We start from the raw sequence: 18,146 nt of genomic DNA on the forward strand, positions 1-18,146 counted from the left end.
AGAACGGAGAAAGCATGTAGAGGTTTAATTAGAATAGAAAGTATTACGCTGACATTCAAGCGCATTAAAACCACATATCTAAGATGATAATATGAAACATCTTAAATTGTGTTTGAACATGCTTTGATAAAAATAGCATTTCTCATGGTCGAGTGTTAAATTTCATGTATAACATTGTTCACATAGATGAAAAATGGTTGTACAGGTCACAAAAATCAACAAATTATGACCTTCTTACAAATGAGTATGACTCGTATCATACTTGCATAAACAAAAACTACATACAAAAGGTCATGTTTGTAGTGGTAGTGGCTAAATTCATATTTGATGATGAAGATGATGTGACATTCACGAGAAAAAATTGTGTGTTTTCTCTAGGTGATATAGTATCGTCAAGAAGATCAAATGTTAACTAAATTGTGGGGACACTTGAAACAAAAATCAATTAATTTATCGCCAAGAAGTGAAAGAATGTTCAATAAGGTAAAGTGTTTCAAGACTCCATAACAAACGAGATTTTGTTCAAGTCAAATGTTGAAATAAATTACTTCTATATAAGAATTATTTCTACCAAAAAAGTCAGCCACCAATTACTTATTGAAAGTGGTAATCGAAACTCTTTTATTAAGAACTTCTAACTGACTTCTTTGGTGATAGAAATAATTTGATTTGCTTCAAGTGTCTCTAGTGTTCAATTAACATTTCTTGTGAACCTTTATTAACTAGAGAAAACACATCAATTAATGTCACATTATCTTCATCGTCAAATTTAGCCCTAACCACTGTTATTAAAATTTTGACCTTTTGAATGTAATTTATATTTATACAAGTTTGATATTGGCCACCCTCATCTACGAGAAGGTAATAATTTGTTGACTTTTTCCACATGTAGAACCATTTTTCATCTATGTGCACAAAGCTAAATATGGATATAAACATTAGATCATAAGTATAGGAGGCAAAATGGGCCCGGCCCCCAGGCATGCCCGTTTTTGTCCGCACTTTTTTGCTGGACGGATCAAGGTTTTAGGTCTGCATCCTCTTTCTAATATGCCCGCATTTTATTGTAGGACGGGTCAAGATTTAGACCTGCACCCTCTAATATGCCTGCACTATTTTGCAGGGAGGGTCAGGGTTTTAGGTCTGCACTCTCTAATATGTCTGTCCCGCCTTGTTTTTTGCAGACGTTTGTGGGCGCGGGAATTAACATGAAAATTAAGAATTTTAGGCTTAAAAGGTACAAAGCCTGCGGGGCCGTTCCGCACTCATATTTTTGCGGGACGGAGTAAGATTTTAGGCCCGCACCCTCAATAAAGTTCGTCCCGCCCCATTTTTTGCAGGGTGAGCATGCCTGTTTGCCACCCCTAATCATGAGAAATGATATTTTCCTCAAACACGCCCAAGCAAAATTAAAGACGTTGTTTCATATTATCTTTTTCACATGTGGCTTCAATGTCCGTGAATGTCAATGTAATGCCCTTTAAGTTACATATTTTTCCAATTTTAACTTTCTTTTAAGTCCCAAAAATTTTGCTCTAGAGCAAAAATTGTTACACTTGGTTAATAAAATATCACAAGTTTTCTCAAATTTTATGTCAACTCTTTTACTACCACAATTTTTATTTTTTTATGGCATTCATCAGCTATTTCATTACTCGGCCTCCGAATCTGATAAGTGGCATAGGTAGAGAGTGAATTAGAGAAAGTTATTTTCTTTAACAATCTCACGATTTGGTTTTTACTTTACATCATGAATTTAGTAATTATTCGTAAATAATTATTCGTAGTTTGTTATCTAAAAAAGAACGCTTTTTGTGAGGGTTGTACTTCATTAATAATGTTTTCTACCAAAAAATAAAAGTTAAATATTTTTGTCCCTTTTCAATATCTCATGGCCTATTTTTTCCTTTTACTTTATTAATTTGATCCCTTATTTTTTAAACAGTGTCACGTTTGTACTTTCTGTTATTTCTATATGTCAAAAACAAAAATATAATTGTCATGTCATGTACACTAGGGCTGATGTGGACCAAGATTTATCCTTTCTCTTAAGTTTTAGTCCACTTTTCACCACTTGTTTAAATGAGAAAGAATTTGATCTTCCCCAATCAAAACCAGCAGTAAACATACAATATAAGTTAATGCGAAAATTAGTAAACATTACACAATTAGATAAATATGGAAAAAGCTTCTATTTCAAAGATGAAAAAAATAAAGCAATCAAAAAATTAGTAAACATTAACCCTTAATATCTTTTTAACATTTAAATGCAGCAAATCAAAAAATGTAAAATTGATACAATTTTTCAATAACATTCAATTTTCCAAAAAATTGAAAAGTGCAAAATGGGTAAAGATACTAATTAACTTGGTAATGCAAAAATATGAGGAAATGTTCTACGTTGACACAAAATGCAAATGGATAGAGACATGATCAACACTTATTTTTTTAAATGATATGAATAGTTTGAAATAAGTTCAAATGTTAGTGAAATGGCAATGTTCACTTTTCAGACAAAATTAGGGTACGACACTCGTCCATGGAGTATGGTATACGACTACATCCAACAGTTTTATAGAGTTTCACACCCTTTCATGAATCCAGATGGAAAGGGGGATTCGCGGAAACCAGTTCATCAAGAGAACTTAGACGAAGAGTAAGCGAGAACATGCCATGTTGTTAATGTGTCACCTGTATGTCACCGTATTGCGGCTATTAGGAAATAGGTCGTAACAAAGGGCGAGTTTTTGGAGGGTACTCCTTAGATGACCACTCTATAGAACATTTTAATATATGCAAGAAATGTGTTGCAATACCAACGTCAGAGGAGGAACATCGGCGTTTGATATACTCAATAGTGAGATTTTATTTTGTATATTTTGATGATTTTGTATTATGGTTTGTACTTGGATTGATCAATGACTGGCATTTTTTATTTGATATTTTAACATTTATATATACGCAATAGTTAATTTATTTTTATGTATTTACTTGAATTGATTTACAAATTACTTTTATCAAAACAATGTAGAACTTCATCTATCAAAAACATTGTCAAAGGGTAAATTTAAAGATTGGAATTCAACCTCCACACTAATTTTGTAACTTGACAAAATGAAATGGAATTTCTTTATTGACCCCCTTATCTTCTTGGTCACCCCTGGTGAATACCCTTAAATGCCCCTATACTTCGGAAATGCATTTTCGAAGTAAAAAAAAAAGCGTTTTCGGAGATGCATCTCCGAAAACAGCATTTTTTTTCAAATTTTTTCTTATTTCGGAAATGCATTTCCGAAAACACCATTTCGGAAGTGCATTTCCGAAATACTGCGCGTTTTGCAGTTTAAACAAAACAGTCCCCACCCCCAAAATCATTTACCCTAAACAAATTTCAAACTCAACCTCACTGAAATTTTCTGCAAACCAACTTCCAAGGCTACATCAAAGGCTCCATCTACTTGTTCTACTACATTCAAAAGCATCTCAATCACCTTCAATTTGTAAGTTTCTAAAACTTTAGATCTATGATTGAAATGCATGTTAGGGTTGTTAGAAATTAGAAAAATGATATGGGGGTAGGTTGTTAGTAGTCATTAGGGTTGTTTAAAAGCATAAAAACTGGTTTTGAAGTGTTTTGGGGTCTGCCAAGAAACCTGCAGAAATGGTGTTCGCAGGGGTGTTTCAGAAGTTCATTTCCGAAAACACCTCCCTGACCAGTTTCGAAAATGAACTTCTGAAAAGTGTCCAGAAGTGTATTTTTACATGCTTAATTGTTTCGCATTCTTATGGATTTCAATTGTTTCAGGAATATGGCAGGCAACCTAGCACGTATCAGACAGGGGAGATAGACACAGACAGCGTCGGCTAGATGCGTGCGGGCGACGCAGCTTGCATCAACGCGGGGACGGGGTGGAGTACGAGCACCCGTACAGACAGATGAGCCCGGTTCCTCGTCTGGATCGAGGAGTCAGCTGGCTCGGGTATCTTCTTCCCGTCAGGAGGAGGTACGGGAGGAGGAGAAGGTGAGATACCAGGAGGCGGAGGAGGAGATACCTGATGCTGATCCTCCACACGGGGAGGAGGAGGAGGAGGAGGAGAGCTACCTGGGAGGGCCTAGGGACACGTCTGTGCTGATTTCCTACCACGAGCACGTCGCTCGACGTATCTGAGAGGGAAAGGTATTTTTTATAATTTATCCAACTTTATTATTTAACCATTTTTTATTTAGCTTTTTATTCCACATTTTCTTAACGGTCTAATTAACAATGTTTTTTGTTTTTGTTTTTGTTGTAACAGGAAAGGCTGGCTTTAAAAATGGTTAACCACACGCGGAAGATTTTTGGTCTCTTTAAACCAGAGGCGCAGTGGCTTAATGATGCGGTGACTGCTTCCGGGCTAGGTGGGTTGTGTATGACCGGGTATACCACAATCAGCCACAGCATGCATGGGGCTTTTGTGGAGCGGTGGCATAGGGAGACGTCTTCTTTCCACTTACCAGTTGGGGAGATGACGATCACCTTGCACGATGTGCATTATCTTCTCCACTTGCCGATTAGGGGGATGCTGCTGAACCATTCCTGGATCCAGAGGGTCGATGCGATCGAGTGGATGGGGATCTATCTAGGTATGGACCCTTATATGGCTGATTATGAGTGTCGGACGACAAATGGGCCTCATATCCGGTTCTCCACATAGAGAGATCATTATGAGCACCACTTGGTGGCGGCGGCCCGATTCCGAGGAGGCAGGTAATGACCTATTTATGGAGTATCATCGTGCCTGCGCTCTCTGGTGTTGGTTCATGTTTTTGGTAGGCACTGCACTCTTTGTGGATAAGAGTGCAAGATACGTCGACGTGACCTACCTCCGCTACTTCATGGACGTGACTACCATTCACTAGTGGAACTGGGGGTCAACTATTCTGGTATACCTATACCAGAAGCTGAATGAAGCCTCCAACTGGAGGACCAGGCAGATGATCGGATCCTCCACACTCTTGACGGTACGTTTCATTTTAATTGTTTCACATTTATTTATGGTTCGTATTTATTTTTAATACATTATCGTGTTTCTGTTTCAGAGCTGGATCATCTCCTACTTCCCCCGCATCCACGGCTTCGCCATTGATCCTGCATACGAGGACGCCGTGTCCAGGGCCGCCCGATACGTTCTTCAAAAGGGGAACAATGCAGTGGGACCATAGCGTGGGTACCTCGACCGCACAGCTCACGATGACATTCGTTAGAGGCCATTCAGTGACTACACTGTTGTTGTCCCCTTTGACCGCGTCGCGTTATATTCTGGTTGGTTGACATGCGGGACCAACACCATGGTGAGGTGTCTCCCTGAGCGGTGCATGCGGCAGTTTGGACATGTGCAGATGATACCGAGGTCACCGTTTGAGGCTGCTACCGACACAGTTACCCGAGTGAAGCTCATTGCCATATTTGCGGACTGAGAGCGTCATGTGATCCTGGAGGAGTATCGTCACATGCAGGCCACCCAGGACTGACATTGTGTAGAGGGGTACGTCACATGTTTCTATCGGGTGTCACATCCTCTGATGATAGCCGACGCTCCTAGGCCAGCATACGAGGAGATATTGGAGAACCAGCAGGCCGAGGATGACCATGCCATTGATCTCCTGTCGATATGCCAGCGGATAGAGATGCTTGGGTGGGACGCGTTGGGGCGATGTATCATTAATCAGGGCGGTCCAGAGGCAGTCGCCGTGGTGGAGAGGATGGTCGGTGATGCGGGACGTGCGGCAGCATATAGGAGATAGAGGAGGTCTCAGGGAGATAGGGTTAGACATACAGAGTAGGGGTTCCGGATTATTTTTCTTGGATTTTATTGTATTCGGATTGTATTTCGCACACTATTACTATTTTATTCGGCTTGTATATATTATTCGAATTGTATTTATTATATTAGTATTTTACGTTGATATGTCGTTTATTTTATTCTGCGTTTTCGTTTAATTAAAAATACGGGAATGTTAAGAAAAACATAAAAAAAAAAACACAATTTCTGCATAATTCGGAAGTGCACTTCCGAAAACCCCCAAAAATGTAAAAAATGTGTTTTCAGAAGTGCATCTCCGAAAACACCCCCCATTTGACATTTTCGGAAGTGCATTTCCGAAGTCTGGAAAAATCTTAAAAAAAAATACTTCGGAGATACATCTCCAAAGCAGGGGCAACTTGGGAATTTCGCTAGGGTCATCCCATAGGGGGTTAATAAATGAAATATCTCAATTAAGAAGTAGTTTTGTTGAAGAATGAACGAGTCGGGAGATTGAAATAAGGGAGTGTATAATCCCTACATCGAGTGCACTGAATACTACTCTATATATTTTCTATCAATTTAATCAAAGTTTTGAAATATTCATTTACTTATTTTTCTTAGTTTTCATAAAAGTACAATGAAATGTACAGAATATATTTTTCATAAAGTTTTCATAAAACTACATTGAAATGTGTACAGAATATAGGTGTGTACAGTTAAGAAACTGAGCATAATTTCCCAGGAACCAGATTAGCGAAGAATGATAAATGTGGAATGATAAAATACAAAGATTAATAACTACAATCACTTACTACCCAAAAATTTGACTAACTATAAATCTCTTTAGCTCTCTTTGAAGCTTTCAAAATTGTAATTTTCTTTTTCAATGTGGGAATGAATGGATCCCCTCATCTATCACCATCCATTGGTGACTATTTTTCATAATGCTCTTACTTCATGACCAAGTTTTCTTGATGACTGGGTGATGTAAAAGGGTTTAGCAACTATTACCAAAACTAGGGTTTACCATTGAATAAACACAAAACATAAAAGAAGATAAAGTTTCATTAATTTTCTGCCTTCCTTTGAACAACAAGGAGGCTTAAATACATACAGCATTGGGTGGATACTCTTAATGGGCCCAGCCCAAACGTAAAAGGACTAAAACAAGGAAAATATAATAACTCAATCTAACTTGTAGTCATTTAAATATGTGGGTCTTTTAATCATCCTTTTGGGCCTGCTATCACTACTTTCCGGCCCAATGACAACCTTGTCCTCAAGGTTGGGGTTAAAATGGGATGCGGGTCTTTGAAAAGCTGTGGCCCAATTAGGCAAGTGCTGTGAAGAAGCATTAGGGCAAGCTGGCAACGAAAAAGAGGGGGGCGTTGCATGTGGTCCAGCTATGTTGCACTTAGGAACCTTGGAAACACGCGTATGTGAGCTGTCAAGGCAAGTGGTCTTGGGAACAGAAGGATCACGTGGTGAGTTAAGAGAAGTGGTTGGGGTATTGGACGGTAGCGATGAGCTTGAAAAAGAATCCAAAGAAACAGATGGTGGAGATTGGAAAGACGTTGGAGTCTTGGGAACAGAAGAGGCGTGTTTAGTACAACTAGTACTTTGACCCTCACATGCAGATACATCTTCAGTTGCTTTCCCTTTCTTCAAAACACTCGGTTCTCTCTCACCTGTACTTCCTTTTTTCAAACTCAAGTCTTCTTCTAATTCTTTTTCACCGTTAAAACTTCCTTCACTATTTATGATATCCTCCGGAATCGGACGAAAATGGGCCACGGGGTTGTTGCCATGGTATGCTCGGAGTTGAGAAACATGTATGACCGAGTGAATCCGAGACGATGGTGGCAGCTCCAGATCGTAGGCAACTGGGCCGATGCGACGGCGGACTTTGAAAGGCCCAAAATAACGATTGGATAGCTTTTGGGAGCGGCGGCGGTGGACACTCACTTGCCGATAAGGTTGAAGACGTAAAAGGATTAGATCTCCGATCTCAAAGGTACAATGGATTCGTCTTTTATTGGCCTGATCTGTCATTTGTTGTCTTGCGCGTTCCAGGTTGTGCCTCAGAGTAGTCAGTAAAACTTGACATTTTTGCAGGTTTAGATCCAGATCTGGGATCGTTGTTGAGCCAATGTAGTGCTGAGGAAAGGAAAGGGGTTTTCTGCCGTAAAGGGCTTCAAACGGTGACATACGAATGGCAGAATGAAACGCGGTGTTGTGCCACAACTCTGCAAGGTGTAAGTACTTGAACCACTGATTGGGATTCTCACTAGTAAAACATCGTAAATAGGCCTCTAAACATCTATTCATTACTTCCGTCTGGCCATCTGTTTCAGGGTGATATGCAGAGCTAAATTTGAGGGTTGTTCCCTGAACACGAAATAACTCTTTCCAGAAGGAGCTCAAAAAAATGGGATCTCTGTCTGAGACAATGGAGCTAGGCATGCCATGCAAGCGATAAATCTCTGTTGAAAAACGTCGAGCAAGGTCGCGAGCGGTGAAGCTGGTAGGGAGAGCAAGAAGATGCACAAACTTTGTCAGACGATCGCAGATCACCCAGATGGTGGTATGTCCGAAGGAAGAAGGTAAGTGAGTTATGAAATCCATTGATAATTCATCCCAAACCTGTGAGGGAACTTCAAGTGGTTGTAGTAATCCTTGCTTTTTTTTGGCAGATATTTGTTAAGTTGGCAGGCTTGACATTCCTTAACAAAAAGGGCAACATCCTTGTACATTCCCGGCCACATGAACGACGCAGAAAGTCTAGCCAAGGTTGGTTGGAGTCTTGAATGACCTGCAATTGGGGTGGCGTGGAATTCCTGAATAATAGCCTGGCGCAGCTCTTTCACCTCAGGTATAAAAATCTTATCTTTGTAGTATAGGATTCCATCTTTACTCTGAAAAAATTTCTGCATATCTAATTCTGAATTTGTTTTGGCCATGAGATTCTGTCTGTCTGTTGTGGTGCTATAGTACTCTCGCAACTGAGTTAACAGCAATGGAATCGGGGACGAGATGGCAAGCATGAGTGAGTCTTCGTCCTGTTGGATACGGCTCAAAGCATCTGCAACTTGATTCTGTTTACCAGGTTTGTAGAATATTTCAAACTGAAACCCTTGTAATTTCGCCGCCCATTTCTGTTGTTCTGGGGTTTGGATGGTCTGAACAAGTAGATTTCATAGGCTTTTTTGGTCCGTATAAATATGAAACGGTCTGCCTATTAAGTACTGACGCCATTTTTTGACTGATTCAGTGATGGCGTACATCTCACGGACGTAAACAGAAGAGGCTTGCATCCGGTTGCAGAGTTTCTTGCTGAAGAAGGCTAAAGGATGCCCTTGTTGAGAGAGGACTGCTCCAATGGCGAGGGCGGAAGCATCAGCTTCCACGACAAAGGTTTTGGAGAAGTCAGGGAGGCACAAGACTGGTGTTGTAGTCATTTGTTGTTTTAAACTTGTAAAAGCTGCTTCGGCAGATGAACTCCATGTAAACTTTGTATGACGTAATAAATCGGTGAGAGGAGAGGCGAGAGAGGCATAATGACGTACAAAACGTCGATAAAAACCAGTGAGGCCAAGGAAACCCCTTAGTGTCGTGAGAGAACGTGGCCTAGGCCAATCAATAATTGCTTGAATATTTGTGGGATCAGGGGTGACGCCTGAACTTGAAATGATATGACCTAGGTAATCAACAGTTGGAACAGCGAAAACACATTTTGACAATTTTGCATAAAATTGGTGAGATAAAAGCAACTGTAGAATCAAAGATAAGTGATAGGAGTGATCAGCAAGGCTAGAACTATAAATTAAAATATCATCAAAGAAGACTAAAACAAACTGTCGTAGAAAAGGGCGTAATAAGTCATTCATTGCTGACTGGAATGAGCTAGGTGCGTTAGTAAGCCCGAAGGGCATAACTAAGAACTCATAGTGGTCGTCAAACGTACGAAAGGCTGTTTTGTGTGTATCCTCCGGTGTAACCCTGATTTGGTGATACCCAGATTGAAGATCAATCTTAGAAAAAATAGTTGCTGACCCTAATTCATCAAAGATTTCATCTATGGTTGGGATTGGGAAACGATCTCGTATGGTAACAGCATTAAGAGCGCGATAGTCAACGCAGAATCTCCAAGTACCATCTTTCTTGTGAACTAGGAGAACGGGTGAGGAATAAGGGCTTTGGCTGGGTTTTATGATTCCTTCGGTGAGCATATCAGAGATGAGAGAAGTCATAGCATCTTTTTGTGAATGCGGGTATCTGTAAGGTTTCACATTTACGTGGGCAGCATTGGGTAGGGTGGGGATATGGTGATCGTAGGGTCTGGGTGGGGGAAGGCCTTTGGGTTTTTGAAAAATTGATGTGAAAGATTTGAGTATGGTGGAAATTTGGTGGGGAATGGTGGAGGGTAAGGAATCCAAAGGATTAGAAGTGTTGGCTAATGTGGGTAAGTCTGGTGGTGGGGTGGGCTGGAAAATTAGTAAATGCAAAGAAGCAATGGAATCTGTATGAATGAGGTGGCAAAGTTGGTGGTAAGAAGAGGCCGTAGGAAACTCTCTAGGGTCTCCGATCAGTGTAATGTCATTGTTGTTGTGTGTGAAGGATAGTTTAGGAATTGAAAAGTCAGCCATGAGAGGTCCAAGAGTGCGTAACCATTCCATGCCGAGCACAACATCAGCTCCTTCAATTGGAAGTAGGTGGAAAGGAATGGTGAATAAATTATTTTGTAGTGTGATTGGAACATGCTGGAAAAGCCCGGAACAGACCAGTTTAGAGCCATTGCCCACCATAACGGAAAAGTTAGGAATGGGGGTTGTAGTGAGTTTGAGGTGATGAGCAATCCGAGGTTGAAGGATGTTATGGGTACTGCCCGTATCAATTAGAATAGTTACCGGTAATCCAAGAATAGTACCACTAAACTTAAGGGTTTTTGGGGAGAGTTGGCCACAAGCAGCTTGTGGTGAGAGTTGAAAATAGGTTTCCTCAGAATCTGGTTGCACATTAGTATCAGGATCAGTGGGAATATCATCTTGTATGCAGGATTCTGCATCATCGACTAGGAGTAAAAGAAATTTTCCAGCTGAATATTTATGACAGGTAATAAATTTCTCGTCGCAATTGAAACACAGTCCTTGCGCGCGACGTTCTTGGAGTTGGGCATTAGAAAGGCGACGGATGGGAAGTTTAGGTTGATGTGAAAGGGGGTTCGGTTTTGGTATAGGGGGTTAGCGGCAGTATTGGGTGTTTGGATGTTGGTGGGCTTAGTGTATGGGCTGGTGAAAGATTTTTTATACTTAGGTTTGGCTTCCCTCAATTTCGATTCAATAAGTTTGGCTAGCCCGATGGCTTGTGAGATCGAAGTGGGCTTGTGAATAGCGATTTCATTCTGAATTTCTGGTATTAGGCCAGAAATAAAGCAATTAAGGATGGCCTCATGCGACAAACCTATTACTTGATTACCCAATTTCTCAAAGGCAGCTTGATATTCAACCACAGAATTTGTTTGTTTCAATTTAAATAGTTCTGCCTGGTGATTGGCAAAGGTAGAAGGACCGAATCTGAGTTCTAAAGCTCTAGTAAAAGAGGCTCAATCAGTAAGTAAGTTGTTTTGATGCAGCCACTTAAACCATCCTAAGGCTTCACCCTTCATATAAAAAGAAATCATGGATAGTCTATTTCCCGGTGGTAAGTTGTAGAAGCCAAAAAACTGATCAGCTTGGAACAACCATTCAAGCGGGTTTGATCCATCAAACAACAAAAGCTCTAATTTAGGTGTACGGAGAGGGGGTAAGGGGGGAATATGTTGGAGGTGGTTAAAGGATTGGTGGGGTGTAAAAGGAATGGAATAAGGGTTAGGTGGGGTTATGGTTGTGGGAATAAAGGGAATAGAAGTGTATGGTGCGGAAATGACGTTATAAGGGTTATATGTGAAGCTCGGAATAAGAGTAGTGATGGTTGTAAAGGGTATGGTGGCTGGGGAGCGGTACGGTGTAAAGGCGGAATAATGGACAACCGTTGAGGGGGTAGTGACGGTTGTAAAGGGTATTGTGGCTGTGGAGCGTGGGGGTATATGTGGATGAGTGAGCAGCGGCTAAGGGAGAGGTCAACATAGGAATAGAGTAAGCAGTTGATTTAATACCTGAAGCGGAAGCAGCTGTTGCAGCAGCAACAGTATGTTGCGGTGGTTGTAGCAGCAACTTGTTTAGAGATGTCATGATCGAATCATAACGAGAATCTGAAATCTGCCTATCATTTTCCATGCGAGTGTTGATTTGCTGCAGATTTTGCTGGGTTTTTTCCAGATCTGTTTGAACAAAAAGGAAGCGGTCATCTAGATCTGAATGCAGCTGGTTGACAGCATTATCGAGGCGGATGCTTGAGGTTTGAACAGCCTGTTCAACAATCTCTTGAGGGGTGGGTTGGGTCGGTTTAGGAGGCATGGGATCAAGATGAAAGCACCAATGATGTAAAAGGGTTTAGCAACTATTACCAAAACTAGGGTTTACCATTGAATAAACACAAAACATAAAAGAAGATAAAGTTTCATTAATTTTCTGCCTTCCTTTGAACAACAAGGAGGCTTAAATACATACAGCATTGGGTGGATACTCTTAATGGGCCTAGCCCAAACGTAAAAGGACTAAAACAAGGAAAATATAATAACTCAATCTAACTTGTAGTCAATTTAAATATGTGGGTCTTTTAATCATCCTTTTGGGCCTGCTATCACTGGGTTTACTTGGTGACTAGTATTATTTTTCAGTAGCCAAGTTTTCTTGATATTTCATGTACAAAGGCCAAAAATACATGTTAGAATTATGCATTGGAAATGGGAGTGGGACACCCCGAATGGCAGAGTTAAGGGATCATAAGCATGAACTTGCTTAGTTACTTGCACTCATGTGGATGCTAGAAATATATTTTGTTACTTGCACTCATGTGAATGCTAGAAATATATTTTGTGGCTTCGCATGCATGTCTATTCTTCCAAGACAGTTTTTCCTTCTATATTTTGTGGCTTCGCATGCATGTCTATTCTTCCAAGACAGTTTTTCCTTCTTTCTAGACAACTTCTCAATGGTTTATAATTTTTCCTCTATGGAAAGAATCAAAATCCCATCTTCCTGTCATTTTGATAGATATCACAGAATGCAGTAGGAAGCTGTTCAAGATAGCACAAAACTTGGCAAGAAAATGAAACGAGAAATTACTAAACAGAATGACAAATGATCTTTCTGTACCACAATTCTTCATGAAGAACAAAGAAGAGAGGAAAGTTTTGGTGTATAGTACTACGTTAACAATACCAACCACTAACATACTAAATACTGCTACCAACGTTTTTATTTCATGTAATTTAGTGAACAAAATCTTAAATTTAAGAATGTAAGTAGTATATAACAAAGCCCAACTACATGGTAAAGTTGTTTCCTAAAGAAACAAGAAATTATGGAACTAACGATTCCAAACTGAAATTGATAGCCTGTTTTCAAACAGATGCCTAAATTTAACTAATGTTGCATCAGACAGCTTCAAAATTAAAGATTCAAAACTAAAACACGACCTTCAAAGCAAGTTAACCATGTGAGGCACAGCCTAAAACTTAGGCATTTGAAAGTTTTAGTAGTAAGAAAACCAGATCATTCAAAACACATCGTACATTACAAGGTACCCTCAGCGGGAGCAGGTTGATGGTTTATGACCAATGGAGGACGAAGAGCTCGGTGATTTTCCTCCTTCTGTTTGCGGCCCTTGTACATCTCCTCTGTCTCAACAACAACTAACCTCTTGACCTATAACAATTACAAAGTTTACCAATGTTAGTATACAAGATATAGATTATTTCACGATGGATTTGATAGAGCTTGTGTTGAAACCTGCTGGATCATTCCCCTAACAGTAGGTGTGTTCCATCGCATGACAGTTCGGTTGCATTTGCCCAAACGTAATGCTTCCAAAGTGCGCCTGTGTTGCTTCCTGGTCCCCGGAATACCCCTCACCAGAGTAATGTATAGATTGGGACTATAAGCAATTGGGACACATGCCTTGTATGCTTTGAACGCATTCATGTCTTCAATTTGAAACCTGAACAGCATTAAGAACAAATCAAGTTAATATATACTTTTATTTTCTAACTAGTTGCAATTATATTTGTATATATACATACAATAATAGATAAAGATAAATTTAACTAAAATTGGAAGGCAGTCATTTAGAGATTGGATCGTGCCCGGTTAAACCTCTTTTGAAAAGGAAAAAAAAAAAACTAATTTTATTATAACAGAGAGTAAACTCAGGCACAAGAAGGGCCAAGTCTGCAACAAGTACACCGTTAATTTTGAATCATAACTCAAGTCCTCACAAGTAACCCGAAATCAACAACAACAGAGAAATTATGCAGAAACTAATTATCTGCTAGCTTCCTTATCACAACAAGTCCTGTTTACATTTTTCTAAGCAACACACTACAATGACAGCTGAGACGGTCTTAAGCAAAATTCAATTAACTGAACCCAAAATAAGCAACTACATTTTTAATTTTATTCTTAAAATGAAAAATTCATCGATACACTTAGACCTGAGCACACGGCAAACCCGGATAAAAGGAGGAGAATACAAAGCACTACACTAGCAGGTAACACTGCCCAAAAATTGAGAACCAGAACCTCTAACAACAACCCCAGCAAGACAAACCGAAACAAAGGCAGAAAAAGACGCTTACTAAATAACCAAAAGTCACCCAGAACCGGCTACAGATTAAACATAACAGCAGCCCCCTGCAGAAAAGGCAAGCAGACTATCCAAAACTTTTCAACCCACGAGACCAAATTCTAAAACAACAAAAGTAAAACAGTCCTTCATAAAACAAAACCAAAAACTTAAACTTAAGCTCCAAAGAAACGCTAGCCCTGTGGGAAGCTCATAAGAGAACAAGAATTGTAAATGGAATTGTGGATGAACATTGATGAATGGAATAGTGAATACAATGAGGCAAATAAGAAATCTGATAGTGTAACTAACTATCAGCCTGGCCAAGTGGCTCCTATCAGTAGATACCCTCCACACTTTGTGCCTCATGTCTTCATCATCCACAGTGGGCCCCACCTGATCCGGATCCGTAGACCCATTACTAAAAGTTCATCATTAACACAAGCAGTGGAGGACAAACAGCCTCAGCCCCTCCAAACAGACCAATCCTGCAGCTACCAAATCAGAAAGCTAGAGAAAGAAACCGATCCAGAGGGTGGGAGTAACATGGCAATAAGGTACAAACAATCTCTCTAGTAACAAGTACACAAATAATTAATTAATTCAAAAAATAACTAATTAATTAAATGCATGATCGGTTGATTAGATAATTAGCCAAACAACTCAAAGGGTCCCAGGACCACTCATCGAAAGGCATGTAAACTTATCTAGCCTTTGTATATACGAACGCCACCACCTTAATTCTGCCGACCACTTTTTTGGCTGACTCCACTTTATTATTAATGTCCATTTCTAGCCTTCCATATCAACCATCCTGTTTTCACAAACTGAACTACTTTCTTCTTTTCACTGGTTTTAAGTTTTGTGAACTAATTTAGAACCAAGCTGGTTTTTATATTTAAACCGGTTTTGATTCTGAAACTGGTTTAAGCCAGTATTTAGTCTAAACTGTTTACACCAAATCCCCCTAACTTTTAAACATACATACTAGCAATTTTTTGCTATGCAATGACACCGAGCATCACGGTTATATTTCCCATAAGTCACCGGATCAATTGTTTAAAAGTTATCAACTATACTTTCCAAGCACAAATTGGCCTGCATATTGAAAAATGACAACTGATGCATCTAATAAGAATAGTGGACACTCATTTTAAATCCTAAGGGCTTCATGAAAAACAATGAGCTCAGCCATATTAATATACATACTGAAATATAATTAATTATAATGAAGCATGAACAGAGAAGCACACACGAGAACTAGTATTCATTTGATGTTATGTTAAACTGTCCTTAATACTAAAGCCAACTAATTCAGTATTTGGAATTTAGGGCAAATTACCAAATAATTACAGGGGATTCGGGGGATTTTGCAAAAAAAAACAGAGAGAGGGTTAGCCCGGTAAGCCGCTGCGCTCTCGTGATCATCGAAAAACCCCATCGCGTCTGCAAATGAAAAATGTGCCTCTATGGTTTGCTCCCCCGGGATAGCGCCGCTATTCCCTGGGATTGATAACTCACTTCTACCGCACATTTTAACAGCCTTAAAAGTCTAAATTATCATCCAAAATTGTTCTCCGGTTTTGTATTAAAATAAAAAAACTCCGGATTTTAGTAATTGAAAATTCAGATTAATGTATGAAAACCTAGATTTCTAGAGTATGAATTCATTTCTATACTGAATTAGAAGAAAGAAAAAAGGAAAACCTGGAGTTTCTAACTGTTTGTGGCAGTCTGATTTCCTACGATGAACAACCTCGCCTGTGTTTACTGGCTGTCTTTGAGTTTTCCGGCTAGTTGAGATCAGTGCACAGCGGCTCAAAACATACAGGTAGGTTTTTGTAATCGGAATGCTTGTTATTATGCTTGATTGTAAAATGACAGTGAAGAATAAATCCAAGCCGTTTATTATATTTGCATCTGCCACGTGGCGCATATACTGCTATTTTGTTTTTTTACAAGACAATTACACTACAAAGAAAAAAGAGAGCTTTCCCTTTATATAGTGTTTACTTTAAAAATTAACTAGAGCTAAGATAATGAAACACACACCCATTGTTTATATATATATATATATATATATATATATATATATATATATATATATATATATATATATATATATATATATATATATATAAAAACAAGATAAAATATATTGAAGAGAGCATTAGGGATATTCAGCTCAATGCAAAAGAGAAGAAGATAAGAGATATTAGAGAGTGTTAGTTTAGTCTACGCGGCGAATACAAAGAATAGGATAATAATCCTAATCTTTAAAAGTGATCTCTAAATTACTTCTACAACTAAATTTTAACCAATCCCATGATAAGGATTTAACAAGAGATATTACATTGTTAATGACCAAATGATCACATTTGAATAAGATTGCATTCTTGGAGAGCCATATACTATAAGCCACAACGAACCACAACAATATCTAATATCTCCTCTTGATCCCTCGTAAAACAAGAGAGTCAAAGAAAACAAAAATATCAAAGCTCAACTAATTTGAGGTGAGACTCCATTGAGAGCACAAAGATGAGCAGCTGATTCTTCTTCTTCAAAACAAAGAGGGCACACTATTTTTGAGAGCCATTAATTACTCATCTTTTACACAATTCGACTCTTGTTGGAAGACGATCAAGAAGCATCCTCCAAGCGAAGAAACGGATGTTAGAAGGAATAGAATTCTAAACCTGACCTGTAGAAAATATCGAAGTGAGCCTAAAGTATTCTGCCTTGACCGAGAAGCCATCAAGATCTTATCACCATTTAAAGTTGTCCAGGGCTCTAGAAGCACGATGCAGTTCTGCTAAGATAATGACTGAGCAAAGCATCAAGCTCATAAGCAGTTTCTACTGTCAATGACTCATAATTGGTATTCAGCTTCCAACACCAATTGCCATCAATCCAGCATCCCAAAGATGCAATTTTGGAACTTCTATTAATAACAACCTCGAACATCGCATGAAAAGTGAGTCGCAATGATTGTGAACTGATCTAGTTATGTGACCAAAAGTCAATCAACAATCCATCACCTAGCTTACACAAGAAACTACTATGAAACCAGTTACAGTCGACCCCCCATTGTTCCATTATGACCTTTAAATTCCTCCACCACAAAGATGATTTTTCAGTACTGACAAACCGTGAAGGCTTGAGAAAATCAACTCTAATATCACCATAATGGAAAACAAGAATAGCATACCACAGAGACGAGGGTTCCGAAATGATCCTCCATGCCTATTTTAATAAAAAGGTCGTTTTAAAAAGTTCATCGTTCTTAATTAAGAACCTTGCCTCACTTTTGGACCTAGAAATATCAACCCAAGAGACTCAATTGATACTACGCCTATTTTCCTCTCCTTTCCATAGAAAACCCTCTAAATTTTTATGATATCTCGCAACACAATTTTGGGAGCTCGGTAGAACAGAAAATAAAAAAGGGAGTTGAAATTAAGCACCGAGTTGATCAACACACTACCGCAAGTATAAAAGAGTGAGAGTATGAATAATGAACACCCGATCCTCTATTGAAATAGTGTAACACCCCATTTCTCCATTGTAAAATTAAATAAATAATCAGAGTAATTAAAACATGTCAATCATTATCGAATGGGATGCTACATTGA

At 39.1% G+C, this 18,146-nt stretch overlaps 1 protein-coding gene across 2 annotated transcripts; it reads right to left on the reverse strand.

Annotated features, from left to right (window-relative positions):
- Nucleotides 1–13,158: 13,158 nt before the first annotated feature.
- On the reverse strand, nucleotides 13,159–16,375 carry LOC131616268 (uncharacterized). 2 transcript variants are annotated; one of them, XM_058887550.1, is made up of 3 exons: nucleotides 16,219–16,375; nucleotides 13,680–13,887; nucleotides 13,159–13,595 (listed from the first exon to the last, which is right to left on the reverse strand). In XM_058887550.1, the coding sequence occupies exons 2-3, from the start codon at nucleotides 13,869–13,871 to the stop codon at nucleotides 13,464–13,466; spliced, it is 324 nt and encodes a 107-aa protein (XP_058743533.1). In that variant the 5' UTR covers nucleotides 13,872–13,887; nucleotides 16,219–16,375; the 3' UTR covers nucleotides 13,159–13,463. The 2 variants fall into 2 exon arrangements, with proteins under 2 accessions (XP_058743533.1, XP_058743532.1); XM_058887549.1 differs by lacking the exon at nucleotides 16,219–16,375 and having other exon boundaries at nucleotides 13,680–13,898.
- Nucleotides 16,376–18,146: the final 1,771 nt, after the last annotated feature.

The sequence above is a fragment of the Vicia villosa genome, linkage group LG7 (genome assembly GCF_029867415.1).
Source record: "Vicia villosa cultivar HV-30 ecotype Madison, WI linkage group LG7, Vvil1.0, whole genome shotgun sequence".
In the NCBI taxonomy this organism is placed as follows: domain Eukaryota; kingdom Viridiplantae; phylum Streptophyta; class Magnoliopsida; order Fabales; family Fabaceae; genus Vicia; species Vicia villosa.

Coding starts and splice junctions, on each gene's coding strand:
- LOC131616268 (XM_058887549.1), bottom strand. CDS start 13,898: ATGCTGTTCAGGTTTCAAATTGAAGACATGAATGCGTTCAAAGCATAC. Junction 13,596..13,679: donor TTAGGGGAATGATCCAGCAG/GTTTCAACACAA, acceptor TAATTGTTATAG/GTCAAGAGGTTAGTTGTTGT.